The sequence below is a fragment of the Biomphalaria glabrata genome, chromosome 13 (genome assembly GCF_947242115.1).
Source record: "Biomphalaria glabrata chromosome 13, xgBioGlab47.1, whole genome shotgun sequence".
NCBI lineage: Eukaryota > Metazoa > Mollusca > Gastropoda > Planorbidae > Biomphalaria > Biomphalaria glabrata.
Genome location: NC_074723.1, coordinates 2442585 through 2463181, shown reverse-complemented (window position 1 = coordinate 2463181; position 20597 = coordinate 2442585). Strand labels below are relative to the sequence as shown.

Sequence of the window (20597 nt, the reverse complement as noted above, 5' to 3'; positions counted from 1 at the left end):
CCCTGTAATGTGACATAATCTACAAGTAATATCATGGCGTATATAACCTGGTCCCTGTAATGTGACATAATCTACAAGTAATATCATGGCGTATGCTTCAACGTAATAAAAATTAGGAACAAAAAATCCACAAAATAAAACTAAAATTGACATTGTGGTGTGTAGTTACTTGCCAGTCCGTCTAAATCTCGTTGAAGAGACACTTTGATTCAATCCCATCCATCAAATCAATCAAACATCACAGGTAACAGTTCAGGTAGAGCTAAAGACCTGGCGAACTAGGAGAAGGGGAGGACACTGTGGGTTCTGCTTTTTTTTTTAATGCTAAAGGTTGACGATGACAGTCTTAATGTTCGATCTACACATTGCGATGTCCAGCTGAGATTCGTGCAGGTAGGTTATGATTCACTCTGATTTCTTATTCATTTTATATCTTTTTTTTTTTAAACGATTATAGGCCTTAAAAGAGTATCGTTTTAATTATGCGTAAACAATCTCAACATAAGGCAAATGTTAGGAATAAGTATTATGAAACTTCATGAACTTAAACTTCAGATATAATTTCAATTTCTAAATACAGTAATAAGGCTTGTCTTCGATTCCAAAGATTAATGAGGAATGTAGTATGTCCTTGTGTGCGACCTACATATTTGCCACATCCAGCGCAGGCACGACCATTTTTCCGCCGGTGGTCGACTTAAAATATTGTAATATTTCTAATATCAAATTATTTATTTATATTTAAAAAGTTCTTTGGCTTGAGATAACTTTTATCGAATTTAGATGTCAATCTTTCGATTTGTGTGTGTGTATGTGTGTGTTTGTGTGCGTATGTGTGCGTTTGTGTGCGTATGTGTGTGTTTGTGTGTGTTTGTGTGCGTATGTGTGTGTGTACGTTTGACTAAGCCCAAAACTTTAGTCTCAGAATGGTTTTTACTATGTAGAATCAACAACAGGATTAGTCTCTTTAGTCACGTGATTAGTTATAAAGAGAAAAGATCGTGTCTCGAGACGTTATATGCCGCAGAGAGAGAGAGAGAGACAGACAGACAGACAGACAGACAGACAGAAAAAGAGTGAGAGAGTCGTTTAAGTTAATTATTAGCTAACTGGTCACGTGACGGTGGCCTCAAGTTGGAATCCAGCTCGCTGTCGTCCCTTGAGGTAGTCTGGGGCTAAGACTTCAACTTCTTTTCTAAAATAAAAAAAAATATATTATTGTATTTTTAATGGTTCTGTCCAAGCAAAATTGCTATCAGTTTGTGTTCAAAATGTGGAGGTAACTGCGAAGGTAATCTCACGACTACAATAAAATAAGTTATGTCCCTTTAATGACACGTTTTGGCTTATGTGTGTGTATCAACATTACATGACATCTTGTGAATCTACATTGCATGACATCTTGTGAATCTACATTGCATGGCATCTTGTGAATCTACATTGCATGACATCTTGTGAATCTACATTGCATGACATCTTGTTAATCTACATTGCATGACATCTTGTGAATCTACACTGCATGACATCTTGTGAATCTACATTGCATGACATCTTGTTAATCTACATTGCATGACATCTTGTGAATCTACATTGCATGACATCTTGTGAATCTACACTGCATGACATCTTGTAAATCTACATTGCATGACATCTTGTGAATCTACATTGCATGACATCTTGTGAATCTACATTGCATGACATCTTGTGAATCTACATTGCATGACATCTTGTGAATCTACATTGCATGACATCTTGTAAATCTTCATTACATGATATCATAGGACATTGTAGACATATTAATTTTTATTTAAAATTACATTTTTTAACTTTCTGATTTCTTTATATCAAGCCTTGGATGTCTGCCTGGTCAAGTGGTACGCGTCTCGTCGGTACGGAGTTCGAACCCGCCTCTATCCCCCACCACCCCGAAGGACGCTTTGTTTAGGATTTAATAATCTAAAGCTCTGAAGGAACATCTAAAGCATGTAAAACCAAGAACAACGTCGCGCCTATGATCTGCTAACCCAAATTGGACAGTATCTCGAGAGCCCAATCTTTTGGCTTTAGTTTAGGGGCTGTTGCTATAAACAGATGTAGTCCCAAGCGGCCTGGCCTTCACCGGCTGCTCTAACCATTTGTTCGAGCTTAGTATAACAGTAATATAACTTAACGACCAAATCTTTGGCAGACGTTAAAACACCCTGGCGGGCAACAAAGGAACTCATCAATACTGGGAAGGGTCGAAAGCCGAGCTGGTTTGGTCCTATTGTAAGGCAATGACTCACTGAAGAAAAGGTCGTCCAAAGAAGAGTTGGCTGGACAACATAAAAGAATAGACCATCCTCTCTCTTGCTATCCTTCTTGGAGCAGCCGCTGGCCGGGAAAATGGGATCTTGTTACGCGAACGATCACAGCGTCTCTACGACGACAGTCAAGGGACAGATGAGAAATTCTTAAAATTGAACTTCCTGATAAGTTATTTCAGATTTTTTAAAACTGATTTATCCATCATGGACATATATAAGAAACAAGATTTCAATTCATAAAATATTATCCTTTAATCAAAGTTTTTTAATGATAAATAAAACAAAAGTTTAAGACCGATTAAAAGTTTATTGTAAAGATATGACATTTTAAGTTTCTTCTAAATGCCAGTACAAAACAACGGCAATTACTCTCGAGGTATTGTAGTATATTTATGACATCGCTGTTAAAGAGACACTTTACAACTTGTCTGTTCTTCAGACCCCTGTGTTGAGGGCACAGAATGACGATGGTTCAAGACCGACTCGCTTTGACCCTAAGTTTCATTGCGCTGGTTGTGTTGGCTTTATTTACTGAACACGTATCCAGCTTCAGCGATGGATCGAAACTAGCCAAAGGTTTCTCCGCCACTCGAAGTGTTTTTTGTCACAGGTAGGTACAAGTAGGATGTCACAGGTAGATTGTCACATGCGTATTCAAGTAGGTTGTCATAGTCATGTTGTCACAGGTAAATTTAAGTAGGTTGTCAAATACTCGTATGCGGATTGTGACAAAAAAATTGTCACTGGTAGGTTGTTACAGGTATTTTCACTTAGGTTGTCACAGGTAGGTTGTCAATTGCAGGTAGGTCGTAAAAGTTAGGTTCAAGTTGGTTGTCACAGGTAAGTTGTCAAAGGTAGATTTGTCACATATAGTCACATGTAGGTTCACGTAGGTTGTCACAGATATATTCTCACAGGTAGGCTGTCACAGATATATTGTCACAGGTAGGTTTTCACAGTTATTTTGTCACAGTTAGGGTTTCACAGTTATGTTACAGATACATTGCCACTGGTAGTTTCAAGTAGATTGTCACAGTAGGTTGTCACAAGCATGTTGTCTGCAAGGCTTTGTTTCAGCTAAGGACGAAATAAATAATAGATTCATACATTAATCACCAAATATGGTCCTCCCCATGGTGTATTAATGGCTCAACTTGAGTTCAGATTCCAAATGTAAGACAGATTGCCCGTGAGTCAATATTCTCTTCAACTTGACATTTCTGCTGGCCAATGTGTCACAATGAGTCTTCATTATTGTAGAACTATATTTAGATTACTCATTGAAAAACTAGAGAGAATAATATTTTGTAAGGGCAATAAGAAATAAGAGAAGAGGAACAAACTTAATATGACGAGTAAGTTCCCTTTTTTCTGGATTCTATGGAACTCTAGTATCGTATTTTTTTAAATTAGTCAGTATAACAAGATCAGATTTAGAGATTTGAAAGGGTAGAATCTAAAGTTCTTTTTTTGATTGCGGTAGATCCTGACAACTGGTTTTACACACATCAATAAACATTGGCGCAATATATATAAATATATATATGGCCTATATATATGTGTGTCACTAGCTCTAAGTTCTAATTCCTACGATGTGTGTCTCCAGGTCCACCAACAAGCGCCAACCCCTGCACTTCAACAGCAGATGTAATGGCTACTGTGAGCCTAACCGCCACGGTGAACTTTACTACGATATGGACATAAGTGCCTCAACTTACTGGCTGGACCTAATCACAAGTAGGTCAATCGTTCCATTATACTGAGTAGGTCAATCATTCCATATATCTAGTAGGTTAATCATTCATAATATCTAATTGGTCACTCCATTTTTTTTTAAATATTTAGTACGTCAATCATTCTAGATAAGTATTATGGGAGACTATAAAGAGGCAAGAGGCAAAATATTGCGTTCATCGGTCATTAGGCTTTTGATCAGCAATTAGTAATTAGTCTATGTTCACTATGCTTTTACTAATATTCATAGCACTATCTCAATCAGGCTATTATACTAAGCACCTACTTATATGATTCGTACACGTTATTTAAGTTTAACGATGATTTTGTTTGTAGTGTGAATGATAATTTGATTGAATTGAATCTAAAGATATTAATTAAACTCAATGTTACCTGTGTGTGGTGATATAGGATCATCTTAAATCCTTCAAGTAATTCGTTACTTTGAGAGACCAGAAGTCTAATTGATAGTCTGAGCAACTATCGAACTACTTTGGCTCATCTTGTAGAACGACTATGGCTCATCTCGTAGAACGACTATGGCTCATCTCTTAGAACGACTATGGCTCATCTCGTAGAACGACTATGGCTCATCTCTTAGAACGACTATGGCTCATCTCTTAGAACGACTATGGCTCTTCTCGTAGAACGACTATGGCTCATCTCTTAGAACGACTATGGCTCATCTCTTAGAACGACTATGGCTCATCTCTTAGAACGACTATGGCTCTTCTCGTAGAACGACTATGGCTCATCTCTTAGAACGACTATGGCTCATCTCTTAGAACGACTATGGCTCATCTCTTAGAACGATTATGGCTCATCTCTTAGAACGACTATGGCTCATCTCTTAGAACGATTATGGCTCATCTCTTAGAACGACTATGGCTCATCTCTTAGAACGACTATGGCTCATCTCTTAGAACGACTATGGCTCATCTCTTAGAACGACTATGGCTCATCTCTTAGAACGATTATGGCTCATCTCTTAGAACGACTATGGCTCATCTCTTAGAACGATTATGGCTCATCTCTTAGAACGACTATGGCTCATCTCTTAGAACGACTATGGCTCATCTCTTAGAACGACTATGGCTCATCTCGTAGAACGACTATGGCTCATCTCTTAGAACGACTATGGCTCATCTCTTAGAACGACTATGGCTCATCTCGTAGAACGACTATGGCTCATCTCTTAGAACGACTATGGCTCATCTCGTAGAACGACTATGGCTCATCTCGTAGAACGACTATGGCTCATCTCGTAGAACTACTATGGCTATCGTAGAACATTTTCATGTGACCGTGGAGCCCTATTCTCGAGAGACATCCAACGCTATTCTCTCAGGTTAAGGTGGCCTTCGCTTTTGTGACAGAGGAGCCGGCCCTTTTATTTTGGCACGCTGAGTTGAGGTCAATGTTTTGTTCGATGCCCATAGCTATCTCGGTTACCCTCTCTCTCCACATAGTGGGGTCTAGAGCTATGCCTTCCCAGAAGTCAACATCAACAAACAAAAAGAAAGTGTCAATAAAAAAAAAAAAAGGTAATAGTTAACAGTGTCTCACACAACTACAAATGTTTTTGAATGTCTGGTAATGTATTGAACTATAACTTCTAGTTGGTTCATAATGCTGCCGTTTCATTGAATGCCTTACTTTAGCTACATGTAGCAGCATCTAAACGTACTTTTACAAAGCTTTTATTAACTCTGTCTGTCTGTTAAAAGTTTGTACACGTTATTTCTCCCACACCTATTCTCGAATCAAGTTGAAAGTGGACCAATGAAACAAATAAACCAATAAGTCAATTAATTTTTTGTTATTAATTATTTCGTTTGATAGCAACAGGGAAATTTAACTCCTTCAGTATTCACAGATATGCCTAAATATGTAGGGTTTGATCCCCTTAGATAATTGTATTCGTCATTTCTCCCTCACTTATTCTGGGATCAAGTTGAAACTTTAAACAACCATTTATTATACCTAACAAAACATGAATCAATAAAAAAATAACCAAAATAGTCAATTAATTATTGGTAATTATTATGTTTTGTTTGATATCGAATAAGGGAAATAACGTCTGCATTTTTGAGAGATATAGTTATAAGTTCTTTCTCTTCGATAAGTTTTTTTTGTTGAAAAAAAGGGATTTTTGCAAAAAAAATATTTTGCTTGTTTTGTCTTTGAACATCAGTTAATATCACCGCCAACGAGGACTCTGACCGCGCAGTCACTGGATTCTCCATCTACGCTGTGGACGAGAGCAACATGGTGGCCGGAAGCTTCGTGGAAGACGAGAACAATATCATTGTCGGCTCCTGTGGAGACATACTAGCCTACAACCAGGAGACTCACGGCGCTTTCCACAAGATGGCGGACCACACCAGGAGAAACATCACCCTGAAGTTTCAGCCAGATGGATTTAATCATGGCCAGATTAACTTTATGTGAGTTGGTAGATTAAGGCCGAGCCCCCCATGTTTAGTAATCAATGTCTTTTCTTTTACAAAGGCAGCATACAAGACCAAACTCTTTCCTTGCAATTTTCTTGCATTTGTAGCATGACAAAAAATCGTGTCCAATGTCTATCAGATTTAGAGCCAAATTGCTTCCTGACCCTGCCGGACCAAGCAAAACAAAGAATTTTTGGGCCACGAGGCCTTCATCAGCTACAAAACAAACAATTTTTTTTTCGTTTATTTTGTAGCTGATGAAGGCCTCGTGGCCCAAACGTCCTTTGTTTTACTTGGTCCGGCAGGGTTACATATATGCATGTTTTTCGTATTTTCTATACAGTCGTTTACCCCCTGCAGCAGTAAATCTTTGTTTTTTTTTTGCTTCCTGATCCAAAGGGGGATTTTTTATTTCTAGAATCTTTTTAACTTTCTAATGAATGTTTTTCTCAAACAGCTGCCTAAATATTCTTTAATTCGCGATGAACTTCCGAAGCATGTGAAAGAAAACAAATAGACTGAAGAAGAAATTTGCAGTAAATAGAATATTTATATTTTGTTTCGCTCTAACAAATCCATTTGGTTTTTTACCTGTTTTTGATGCTCCTTTTAGAGTTGTAGATAATTTACTTCTGTTGGCGCTTCTTTGCTGTGTCTTATGCAGCTGAGTCAAACAGGGGGTGAAGAATATTCGTATTACACAAATAACAAACTAGTGTTTAAGAGGGAAGACATGTTAGGAACTGCATTTATTACGTAAACACAAGCGGTGTTGCACTGACGCGCTAGTGTGCAAATGTACACATAATACCAATATGTTACAAGGGGGAACACTCAAATAACGAAATCCAATACCACAGTCGAAAGGCCAACAGTATAAGTGAGTCGACGCTGAAGGCGATTGTCGAACAAGAAGTTTAATAATAACGAAGGGAACTGTCGAATGTCGTCAAGCTCAATCTCAACGTTCATAAAACTGCCTCTCTTTAAAGCCGTCAAAATTAGTCTGTTCACATTTCGCTTTTCTTCCTCAAGTCCAAGTCTTGTTTTTAGTAGTTGCGTCATGGTCTCTAAGTCAAAACTTTCCCATTTCGATGAAATAACTAATTTCTAATCGTGCCATAACAGTGATAACACTTCTTAGTCCAAACCTACCGAAGGACGACGGGGGATGGCAGCGGTCAGGATATGAGCCCAGGTCCATCAAGATGACCGGTCGATAGTCCAGTGCGCATACCGCACGACCAGCAGCCATGTACATGCGTTTTTATTTAACTCTGAAAATTTTTAGCGTTGACTTCAAAAGATTTTCATTGCATCAGTTTTTAAACCCAGATATAGATTTGCATAAAAAATTTGTATTTGATTTCCCGAAAACAAATAATGATACCAAACTAAATCATCCACAAGAACTATTGGTCATTTAATCTTTTGATAAAATTATGAGTCTTTATTCTCTGTTCTTCTCCTCATACCAACCATTTTAAATGTATATCTCCAGAGTTTGGATAGTCAACAACCACTCAGACATCCATTTCCTGGAGTCGCAACCATTAACACCAAGTAAAAACGGTAATGAAAATTTACATTTTAATATGTGTTTTTTTTTAAATCAATATCTCTATTCATGTCACTCCTTCATGGAACCTGGGTGAGCCGAAAGCTGATTTCAAAAATGGCTCTAACGATTTTCATAGACATTTAACAGTTGATGCATATCGCTGAGAAAAGAATTACTAGCTCCTTGGCCACACGGAAAGAACTATAATTTAACCGTTATAATGTTTCAAAGTAAAAATAAATAAATGTAAATTTGGCTGGAGACTATATCTAGGTCTAGAGCCAACATTGCGTAGTCAGCCGTATTATGCGATAACTGAGTAAATTTAAAATTACTTCAATTTTATTGAAGCTGATAAGCGTTCATTATATTTTTACGAAAATCGAATATAGATTACATCAAGATTGTAGATCTAGAAGTAGATATACACTAGATCTTAAAAGTTCTAAATCAGGACATTAGGTCTAGTGTTAGTTGTAGATTTCCATTTAATGAACATATCAAGTATGCATCCCACGCTGGCCGAATCAGAAAATGCGTGAGCTCTAGTACCTGACGGTGTCACGGGTTCGATACCCGAATGAATCAAAATTTTTTTTTAAAATTTATTTTATCACATTTAAAGTTTAATAATGGAGGTATGGCTTTTAAAAAAAATATTTTTAAATGTTTTTTTTTTTAGTTTGCAATATTTTGTGTTGTTCTCTTTCACTGGGTACTGTCTAAAAACTGTTTTTACCAGACTGTCAAATGTTTAATAAGGTCTCATGCATTTATCTCGTCTAGGTTTTTAAACTTTACAATGTCAAATGTTCCAGATGGTAAAAGAAAATTGGCAACTTAAATGAACCTAGGTTTAGATATTTGTCAGAGTTCATTTTAGGCTTGGCTGGACTTGGTTCCTGTGGCTCGATATGGGGCTTGATAATTGTTATACAATTAGGATCAATTACTACTAAATATATTTAACTCCAACTCCAGAATAGCACTAAATCCATGGAATAATAATGATACTTTACTACTTAGTAATCAAAAGAGCACAAATAGTGACATCAAACTTCAATGTATATTTTATACATACAACACCAGCCCAGGAACATAATACAACTAACTACCAATTATTTCACTCTATCAACCAAAGGAAACTCCCATTCAAAAACATCAGGTGTATGCTGTTCACATTCATGCCTTGGGGGTGGGGGTGGGGGGGGGGGAGGGGGGAAAGAAATAAACAAAGGGATATAACTCTTTCATACTTAAATAGTACAACGAAACAGCACAATCACTCTCACCATACCTGCCCCTGACAATATTTAGTTAATGCCCAAAAGCTGTATTAAATAAAAGTATTTTCTACATTTATATCGGCCGAAGATTGATGGTAATAGAAAACTTGAAGCTCACTGCAGAACTAGAAAAAAGGATCTTATTAATGACATTGAAAACGTAGGTGCCCCTTACAAAGACCGTAACACAGACCAGGAGATTAGAAACAGTACAACGATTGGACCCCCCTCGATAAACTGCTAACCACTTTCAACAAAACGCAAAACTAAAACTCTATGTCCATATCACAAGTTCTTGCAAAGACCTTCCTACAGGGAACAGTACCAGGAAAAAGAAGAAGAGGCAGACAGAGACGCCATAAAAGAGAATTGAAAACATTGAAAGAGATTCTATCCACGGCAAAAGACAGGAATGTAGTCAGACGGTTGAAAAATCTTGCATGGTGCCTTAACGATTCTATCCACGGCAAAAGACAGGAATGTAGTCAGACGGTTGAAAAATCTTGCATGGTGCCTTAACGATTCTATCCGAGGCAAAAGACAGAGAGGAATGGAAAAAAAAAGGTTGACAGATCATGAATGGTGCCCTAACGATTAACCAAACTAAGGTATAGTTATTAAATCGTGTTGTATCACAAGGTCCTCTGGGATCTCAAAGACCTTCCTTCAGGGAACAGTACCAGGAAGAAGAAGGGAAAGAATAAGAAGACATAGAAAGCCATGGGAAGAAAACATCAAAACATAGACACGCATGTCGGTGAATGCAGTTCTATCCAAGGCAAAGGACATAGAGGAATGGAGAAAAACGGTTAACAGATCTTGTGTGGTGCCCCTAACGGTCCAACAGACTAAGGGATTGGTGAAGGTGAAGAATCGACTTTCATGTAAATAGTTACTAAATACTCCCGTAGACTTACACGAAGGCATCTTCTGATAATCCATGAATCAAGATGTACAAGATAGTCTATATTAACAAGATAAATTACAGATCTTATCTTATATATTACAGACGTTACTTCAAAAAACAAAAAGAATATAATCATGTCCTACGCATTTCATGTGTCAGTCTAGTCATGCATGTTAATCAATGACTTAAACTCTGCTAAATCGGTGGTTTTCCTGGCTGATTATGGCAACCCATTCTTTGCTCTAATGGCACAAGGGAAGAAAGAGCACTTGTACAAATGTGTTCTGTTTATGTGTTTTTTTTTTGTTGTTGTTGTTTTTTGTTTACAATTATCTACAATGAAATACAAGGTTGTAGGCCTAATTTTTTAAAATTAAATGTAGGATAATTGTTTTGTTTAATATATTTAATATTTTTTCAATATTTATTAAATAATTCTGTATCAAGCGGTATTTCTTTGATTGGTTCTTTTGCAGGCAGCACTGGCCTAGATTTATCCAATGTTCTGAGAGACCTTGTCAGTGACGTCGACATTAAGGCCTTTGAGAAATCGTTTGAGTACCGCAAGAAACTGGGCTACAGGCTTGATCTGGACAACCCATTCTCTCTGTTTGATACCAGCCCTGACGTTGTCTCCCTGATTCCTCTCAACATGACCATTTCGGCCAACACTGTCCACAAATCGGCCAAGGCGATGGATAACATTCCTTCCGTTCACACCAGCAATAATGACTCGGGAGTTGACAGTTCCAACGGTTATCTTCCTGGACCTGATGTTCCAGTGTCTGAAGCTCGCCAGGACGCCCCTTTTGTTGACCTGGGTGCAGCCGGCTCCGACATCTACAAGCTTTTTTCAGACGATCTAAGCAACAGCGCCGACAGCAACAATAGTTACGATAGTCTCAACAACCTTTTCGACACCGGAAACAATCAAGTTTACGACAGTGGAAATCAAGGTTACGACAGCAGGAATCAAGTTTACGGCAATAACAATCATGTTTACGACAGTGCTAATGGCCGCCAGAGCACCAACTTTAGGAGTGAAAGTAATAGCGGAGTGGCCAATGGGATGAATGAACACGCAAACAAGGTCAAGGACGAAACCACGACGTATCAACCAGACTTCGTAGACAACCTGGTGGAGCCACGTCAATTCCCTAGAAACGGACACCAAAAGGATCCTGTGTGGGACGAATTAAACATGCCGGATTGGAACCCGAGATTCTCGCGTTACTTTAATTAGAAACCAAAAAATATAATATAATATAAAGTTGATAACATTGAGTTACATTGTCTTCTTTATATATATATATATATATATATATATATATATATATATATATATATATATATATATAACTATGTATGTATGTATGTATGTATGTATGTATGTATGTATGTATGTATCTCTCTCTCTCTCTCTCTCTCTCTCTGTATATATATATAATCTTATTATCCGGCGAAAAGAGATTCAAAATCGACCACCGCCGGACTATTAAGTTTTGGGCTGGTTGTGGCAAAATATGTAGGTCGCAGCTGGGACTGCGTAGCCATGTGAAATATTGCACTTCTATTAATCTTCGACTGAAAAAAAAAAGCCTTATTATATTTATATATATGTATTTAAGATATACATATTAAGAGAGAGGGAAAGGAGGGAGAGAAGGAGGGAGAAAAAAGAGAAAGAGGGAGAGAAAAGAGAAAGAGGGAGAGAGAAGGGAGAGAGAAGAGAAAGAGGGAGAGAGAGGGAGGGAGAGAGAAGGCGGGAGAGAATAGGAGGGAAAGAGAAGAGAAAGAGGGAGAGAGAAGGAATGAGAGAGAAGGAGGGAGAGAGAAGGAGGGAGAGAGAAGGAGGGAGAGAGAAGAGAAAAAGGGAGAAAGAGGGAAGTAGAGAGAAGGAGGGAGAGATAAGGAGGGAGGGAGAGAGAAGGAGGGAGATAGAAGGAGGAAGGGAGATGGAGGGAGAGAGAAGGAGGGAGAGAAAAGAGAAATAGGGAGAGAAAAGAGAAAGAGGGAGAGAGAAGAAGGGAGAGAGAAGGAGGGAGAGAGAGGGAGGTAGAGAGAAGAGAAAGAGGGAGAGAGAGGGAGGGAGAGAGAAGGAGGGAGAGAATAGGAGGGAAAGAGAAGAGAAAGAGGGAGAGAGAAGGAATGAGAGAGAAGGAGGGAGAGAGAAGGAGGGAGAGAGAAGTGGGGAGAGAGAAGGAGGAAGAGAGAAGGAGGGAGAGAGAAGGAGGGAGAGAGAAGTGGGGAGAGAGAAGGAGGGAGAGAGAAGGAGGGAGAGAGAAGTGGGGAGAGAGAAGGAGGGAAAGAGAAGAGAAAGAGGGAGAGAGAAGAGAAAGAGGGAGAGAGAGGGAAGTAGAGAGAAGGAGGGAGAGATAAGGAGGGAGGGAGAGAGAAGGAGGGAGAGATAAGGAGGGAGGGAGAGAGAAGGAGGGAGAGAGAAGAGAAAGAGGGAGAGAGAAGAGAAAGAGGGAGAGATAGGGGGGAGAGAGAAGTCACGGTTGACGACCGACAGAGCACAGTACGAATACAAACACAAACACAAGCACAAACAGCACACAAGAATTAAGTTCCCAGTATACATGTGTAGGAGGAGAGGAAATAGGAAATAGGCCCTTACAGTGTAGCCACATACATTTTAGAAAGACTTATAGAGTTATCGAATACACGACTTAGCAGTGAAATGTCTTAGCGCTGGATCTGGACATAATTCCTCATATCTTTAGATTAGCCCCACACTCGTACATAACTGCAGTGATTTTTAACTTCTTTGTTTTAGAAGTTTCAGACAATTCTTCAAAAAATGTTTCAGACAATCCTTTAGAAATGTTTCAGACAATTCTTCAGTAATAAAGACCTAGCACTGATTACATAAGAGATCACCAGCGAACGCACGCCACCACACACAACAGTCCTAAGCCTACTGTTTAGTCAAGTTTAGTCTCATGAACACAGCGGAATGATATGACTTTTATATAAAGAAAAAACTATTTTCGATGTCCAGACTGGATGACCAGGACCGCTGCGCCCCTTCCCTGTACGCGGGATACTGCCCAAATGGTCAAATCACGAAAAGCATACTACCAGAGGCAAACTGACTATATGGGCATTTGGGCAAATGCCCGGTAGGCCGGTACTTAAATTGGCCGATAGTGCCACCTAAAAGGCCTCATGAATGACACTAGGGCATTAAATTGTTAAAGGTTTTATAATATTCTCATATATAAGGGGCTATATGAGTTTTATGTTAATAACATCTTTTACAGACTACAGTGTAATACTAAATGAATCTAACACATTTTCAAAAAAAATAATTTAATAACCTACATCCGTAGACAGTGCTATTAGTAGGCTTCATCCTTTTAGGGCCTATAAACATACCGATTAAAAAGCAACATAAGCGCTTTATTTCTTATAAAGATATAGAGCATGCATACAGTTATCGATGCATTATAAAAATATAACATAATGATTTTGAGAACAGATAGGCCTATAATTGGAGTCCCATCATATGATATACAATTTATGGGCCGTACTGTATAGAAATGTCTGGGCCGATTTGGACATCCAGTCCGCCCCTGCATACTACAGCACCTAATCTTATATTTTAACTTATAAATTTCAGACGTTCCCCGACAGGGGAAGATAATTTCGTCCTACGTCCAAGTCATGCTTGTTATTTTAAATAAAAGTTTCCCTTTCAGACTTGGCGATCTACAGGGCAGATGGTGTGAAGCCCCCGTAAAGACGATCTTGTTTCTGTGTTGTTTTCAAAGACTTAAATTCAGATACATCATTAGTTTTCAACTTTTCCTGGCTCATTTAGGTGACACGTTCCATGTTCTAATGACATCTAGAGAAGACAGACCACTTATCTTATCTTATCTTATCTTATATAATACAGACGTTACTTCAAAAAAGAAGATGATTACGTCCTACGCGTATGCATATTAACCAATGACTTAAATTCTGCCAAGTCACTGGTTTTCCTGGCTAGCTCAGGCAACCCATTCCATGCTCTAATAGCACTAGGAAAGAAGGAGTATTTGTACAAATTTGTCCTAGCATATGGGACGAGGAATGTGCCTTTATCTTTGTGTCTTTCAGAGTATTTTATTAGATCTTGTTTTTGTATTTGAAGATTATGTTTCAGTGTTTTATGTATAATTGCTACTTTACTTTTGAGCCTTCTGTCCTGAAGGTTTTCTAAATTTAGTGATTTTACTAAAGGTGTTACTCTAGTCAAATGTGAATATTCGTTTGTTATCAATCTCACTGATCTATTTTGGGTCTGTACGACTTTGTTCTTGCGTATAGAATAAGAAATTAACCTTTGTATTATCTTGTTTTTCTGTAGTTGCTACTTAGGGTTCAGTGTTTTAAGTATTATTGCTACTTTAATTTTAAGTCTTCTGGAATCTCTAAGTTTAGTGATTTTACTATTGGGATTACGCTAGTGTTCAGAGAGGTCTGAATAGGTGTTTAAAGAAATACTGGAAAAATTAACCAGTAGGCCACCACATGAATGAATCTCTCTAAAAAATAAGCAAAGTGTTCCGCTAAATACTCAGAATGTTAGATGTGTTCCGTTTAAGAAACAGTGTTCTACTCAAATGTGAATATTTGTTTCCTATAAATCTCACGACTCGTTTTTTAGCGGCCCCCGAAAGGGGAAAAGACGCTATTAGTTTTGTGCGAAATGTCTGTACGTCCGTCCTGTTTAGATCTCGTAAACTAGAAAAGATATTAAAAATCGGACATCACAATACTTTAGACCATTCAAAGTTCTGATGCAACGGCTATCTAATTTTTAAAATCAGTTATGCAAGCAGTTTTTTTTTATGAGAAAAAGCTAATTAGTATGCATTACAAGTTAGACCTAATTTAAAAAGAATAGTAATCTTGTAAACTTCATTTTTGTGAACTTTTTTTTTATTGCGGAATTTTTTTTTTTTTTTTTTTTTGATAAGAGATTTTCCCACACATAGGGCCCCTACTGCTAACACTTTATAAAGCAATGCTTGAAACAGGACAGACGCCCACAGATTTTAATCTCGCATACATTATTTTACTACCAAAAAAAAACCGAAGACAACACCACACCCAATGACTTCAGACCGATCTCCCTGTTAAACACAGCTGCTGACCAAAATGATTTTCCTTAGAATAAAACCCCTAATCCCCCTTTTGATAGGACATGACACTGCAGCAAACCGCGACAGAAATATTGACGAACTTAACCACTTTATACGAGATGTAATTTACTACTGCAAAGAGAAAGATTTGAAGGCAGACCTCATAACCATAGACCAGGAAAAAGCCTTTGACAGAGTGGACCATGACTACGTCTTTAGGATACTAGACAAGACAAACATAGACAAGTCCCTAACCAAATACATAAAATTGGTCTACACGGATGCCACAAGTCAGTTAATTGTCAACCAATCTCTTAGTGAACGGATCCCCATTAAAAGATCGGTCAGGCAAGGGTGTCCCCTTTCCCCCTTTTTATACACCCTCTGTCTGGAACCCCTAATAGATAGCCTCAATTTAAACCAAGAATTCCTAGGTATTAAGATCCCAGGGCCAAATCCCGTAGTTAAAATCAAGGCATATGCAGACGACACTACCCTCTTCCCTTCTTCAGAAAAAGACGTTAAAATAATTATAGAGACATTTACACTTTTCGGGAGGGCGAGCGGGTCCAAAATTAATATCCAGAAATCAGCCATAATGGGGTCAGGTAGATGGGATATCCCCCCCCCCCCCACAGTTCTACCTTTTAGGCTTAAGATAAAAAAAGAGATTAAAATTTACGGTATCGTGTGGACCAAAAACCCGGCAATTTACATTAAAAAAACAATGGGATGAAATAGCAGATAAGATAAAGAAAATAATAAAAATATTTCAATACATGGGTACAACAATCTTTGGAAGGGCCATTATAGTAAACAACCTGATAGTGCCCAAAGTTTTGTATCTGGCCAACAGTTTAGAACCACCTCCTAACTTCATAAAAAACATATACAAAATCATTAGAAAATTTATTTTCAGAAACACATACAGTAGTATCCAACACAACACACTAATACAAGATAAAAAAGAAGGGGGGATAAGCCTACAAGATCTCAAAACAAAAATTAAAGCACTTCGTTTAAAATTTATCGGTAGGGTAGTTAGGTGCCCTGAAAACTTCCCCTTAACCTTATACTATTTCGGTTTAAGGCTCAACAAAATTCTCCCCATCCGAAACAAACACCTCACTTTTTCGGCACCCACATCCACCTTTTTTACAGATCACTAACCAGACACCTACAAAACAATGAAAATCTAATACACCAAAATACTAAAAACATTTACACAGCACTTTGAAATCAACTTAAGGAAAATTTAGAGCTTAGAATAAAATTGGGGAGGGAATTAGGAATAGTGTTTAATACACACACAGACACATTCACGCAATTGCACAATAAAAACATAACTCCGAAAGCACGGGAGGTGACCTACAGGCTAATTTATGGGATGACCCCAATAAAGAAGAGGGGTAAGGACAGGGCAGGTCACACATGTAAACTATGCGGGGTTGAAAATAACAAACTAGAAAAACATCTGTCCAAACTTCACTATTGTGAGAGAAACTCTGTCAAATATTTTAAATGCCAACAGCCATGTCAAAGTCAACAGAGGCATAGCAATATTTTTAAATAAAATACCCAAAGCAAAAAGTAAAAAACTTAAAGATATGAACTTGATTTTATTAGCAGAGTATAGGATACTTATATGGAACATGTATTTAAAAGCCACTTACGACAGCAAAATCCTAAATAGACTTCAAGTAGATCATATATACAGAAGGATTATACAATATAGGATAGAAAAGTTTTAAATAAAATATATATTTAAAAAAAAAAAAAGTAAAATGTACCTTAAAGTAAATGAATTATTGAAATGTTAAGACTCGAACCTGTGTATCATAATGTCATTTTTAATCCAAATGTTTTGGATAAAATTTAGAGAAATATAGTTGATTTTAAAATGGAACACTATAAAGGCTGACCCCAAATGTAATTTTATATTGAACCATTGTATTTACATAATTTTTTTTTTTTTTTTTTTTTTTTTTAAGGATTCCTTTATTTTCTTTCAATGAATTGGAAAATTCCATTTGTATCATACAGATCAATTTACTAAAATCTGTTTCAACAACGAAGAAAATAAGTTGAATGCATGTGTGTGTGTTTTTATAAGTGATAACTATTTACCAATTTGCATGTATAGGTATTAAATATATTATTTATTTGCTTTAAAATTACAATACTAAAAATTACCTATTAATTTTTTTTTCAACAAGAGAGACAGTTTAGGACTGGAAGATGCAAGGTGGAAATTTCGTTTGGTTATATCCCTTTGACCAAACAAAAAAAAAATTCAATACAACCCCAAACAGGACATGAATTCATGATAATGGACCAAATGGACTACGAAATTGTTAAAAAATAAAACAAAAACAAACAAACAAAAACCAAACAAGAAAAAAAACACTATCTCAATTGATTTATAGAATATTCTTTAACTAATAAATTTATTCAGAAAATGAGTTATATTCAAAATTTAAAAAAATTTTAAGCTCTTCATGTACATATTTACTTTGTACATTTTTGTAACTCTAGCAGACCTCAGAGAATACCTAATGATATAGGATGGAGGTCCTTTGTCTTAGGTTCTTAAGGGAAAAATTGTTGCAAAAATAATAATAATAATAATAATGAATTTAAATAACTCATAAGTCTTTTAAAAAAAACATCATTTTATGGACCGTTGCTGTAATCATTATGTGGACCTTTGCTGTCATCATTTTATGGACCTTTGCTGTCATCATTGTATGGACCTGTGCTGTCATCATATTGTGGACCTTTGCTGTCCTCATTTTATGGACCTTTGCTGTCATCATTTTATGGACCTTTGCTGTCATCATTTTATGGACCGCTGATGTCATCATTTTATGGACCTTTGCTGTCATCATTTTATGGACCTTTGCTGTCATAATTTTATGGACCTTTGCTGTCATCATTTTATGGACCGCTGATGTCATCATTTTATGGACCTTTGCTGTCATCATTTTATGGACCTTTGCTGTCATCATTTTATGGACCGCTGATGTCATCATTTTATGGACCTTTGCTGTCATCATTTTATGGACCGCTGATGTCATCATTTTATGGACCGCTGATGTCATCATTTTATGGACCTTTGCTGTCATCATTTTATGGACCTTTGCTGTCATCATTTTATGGACCGCTGATGTCATCATTTTATGGACCTTTGCTGTCATCATTTTATGGACCTTTGCTGTCATCATTTTATGGACCTTTGCTGTCATCATTTTATGGACCTTTGCTGTCATCATTTTATGGACCTTTGCTGTCATCATTTTATGGACCGCTGATGTCATCATTTTATGGACCTTTGCTGTCATCATTTTATGGACCTTTGCTGTCATCATTTTATGGACCTTTGCTGTCATCATTTTATGGACCTTTGCTGTCATCATTTTATGGACCTTTGCTGTCATCATTTTATGGACCTTTGCTGTCATCATTTTATGGACCTTTGCTGTCATCATTTTATGGACCTTTGCTGTCATCATTTTATGGACCTTTGCTGTCATCATTTTATGGACCTTTGCTGTCATCATTTTATGGACCGCTGATGTCATCATTTTATGGACCGCTGATGTCATCATTTTATGGACCTTTGCTGTCATCATTTTATGGACCTTTGCTGTCATCATTTTATGGACCGCTGATGTCATCACTTTATGGACCTTTGCTGTCATCATTTTATGGACCTTTGCTGTCATCATTTTATGGACCTTTGCTGTCATCATTTTATGGACCTTTGCTGTCATCATTTTATGGACCTTTGCTGTCATCATTTTATGGACCTTTGCTGTCATCATTTTATGGACCTTTGTTGTCATCATTTTATTGACCTTTGCTGTCATCATTTTATGGACCTTTGCTGTCATCATTTTATGGACCTTTGTTGTCATCATTTTATGGACCTTTGCTGCAGCATACTCTACAATCATGCTGGAAATCCTGGAATGTGTTTTTGAAACTATTTCCTTCATAAAAATGTTATTGTTACGAAATATTCTTTGTATTATTACTAATATAAATTAATATGCTATGTGTTTTCTTTCAAAAGTCTACTCGACGTTCATGATGAAAATCATGAATTGAGCTTTTGAAACTATGCCTTCACAAAATTTTGTTTTTATTAAATATTCTTTGTATTAAAAAAAAAAAAAAAGAGATTGAACCTTTCCAAAACAATTAGATCAATCATAAGACATCAGTTAGGCCAGGGGAGGCGCGGTGGCTGAGCGGTAAAGCGCTTGGCTTCCGAACCGGGGTCCCGGGTTCGAATCCTGGTGAAGACTGGGATTTTCAACTTTGGAATCTTTGGGCGCCTCTTAGTCCACTCAGCTCTAATGGGTACCTGACATTAGTTGGGGAAGAGTAACGGCGGTTGGTCGTTGTGCTGGCTACATGACACCCTCGTTAACCGTAGGCCACAAAAACAGATGAACTTTACATCATCTGCCCTATAGACCACAAGGTCTGAAAGGGGAACTAGTTAGGCCAGGTTCACATCTAACTTTCCATTCACTTTCACCTATCCTTTGATCTGCGAGACCGTTGGGGCACTACACAAGATCTGTTAACCTTCTTTCTCCATTCTTATCTCTCATTTGTCTTTGATATAATTTCATTCGGATGTTCTTTCTGAAAATATTGAAGCCTGCCTGGGTGGATCAGTTCGGTGGCCGATTTTGAGTTTGTGTTTCCACACAAACTGTCTTTTGTAACCTTGTTTTTTTTGGCGTCTGTTCTAGTTATTGAAAATGTGCTAAAGGCTTCGATCTACTAACTTATTTCATCATATACCTTAGCCCACAAAGTCAATTTATGGTGTGTGTGTGTGCGTGTGTGTATAAGTCAGTGCGTGAATGTGCGAGGGTGTGCTCTACAAATGAACTAACTTAACAGTCAGTATGTACTATGTACTCACCACCACATCAAACTGTTGGCAGTGCGCATGTCAATACATTGCAAACAAGCTCTCTCGACATACTGACCTACATCAGACGCATCGGGAATTCCCCTTCACTAGATTTAGCATATGACTTGGATTTACCAGACGGAGGAATTGGTAAGTAAGGCGTCTATCACAATACATTTAGGGGATGGGCAAAAGGTGCAGAATATAGGTCTATTTATACTTTCTTGGGGAAAGTTGCTGATGAAACAGACATAGAGTCATCCGGTAGACTCCGGTAGACAG

The 20597-nt window shown here is 37.5% G+C and overlaps 1 protein-coding gene across 1 annotated transcript; it reads left to right on the top strand.

Annotated features, from left to right (window-relative positions):
• The first annotated feature begins 263 nt into the window (after positions 1 to 263).
• Positions 264 to 11531, top strand: LOC106059158 (uncharacterized). Its single transcript, XM_056008957.1, has 6 exons — positions 264 to 393; positions 2746 to 2916; positions 3913 to 4043; positions 6235 to 6487; positions 7995 to 8065; positions 10724 to 11531. Exons 2-6 carry the CDS (start codon positions 2768 to 2770, stop codon positions 11488 to 11490), a joined length of 1371 nt encoding a protein of 456 aa, XP_055864932.1. The 5' UTR covers positions 264 to 393; positions 2746 to 2767; the 3' UTR covers positions 11491 to 11531.
• The last annotated feature ends 9066 nt before the right edge of the window (positions 11532 to 20597 follow it).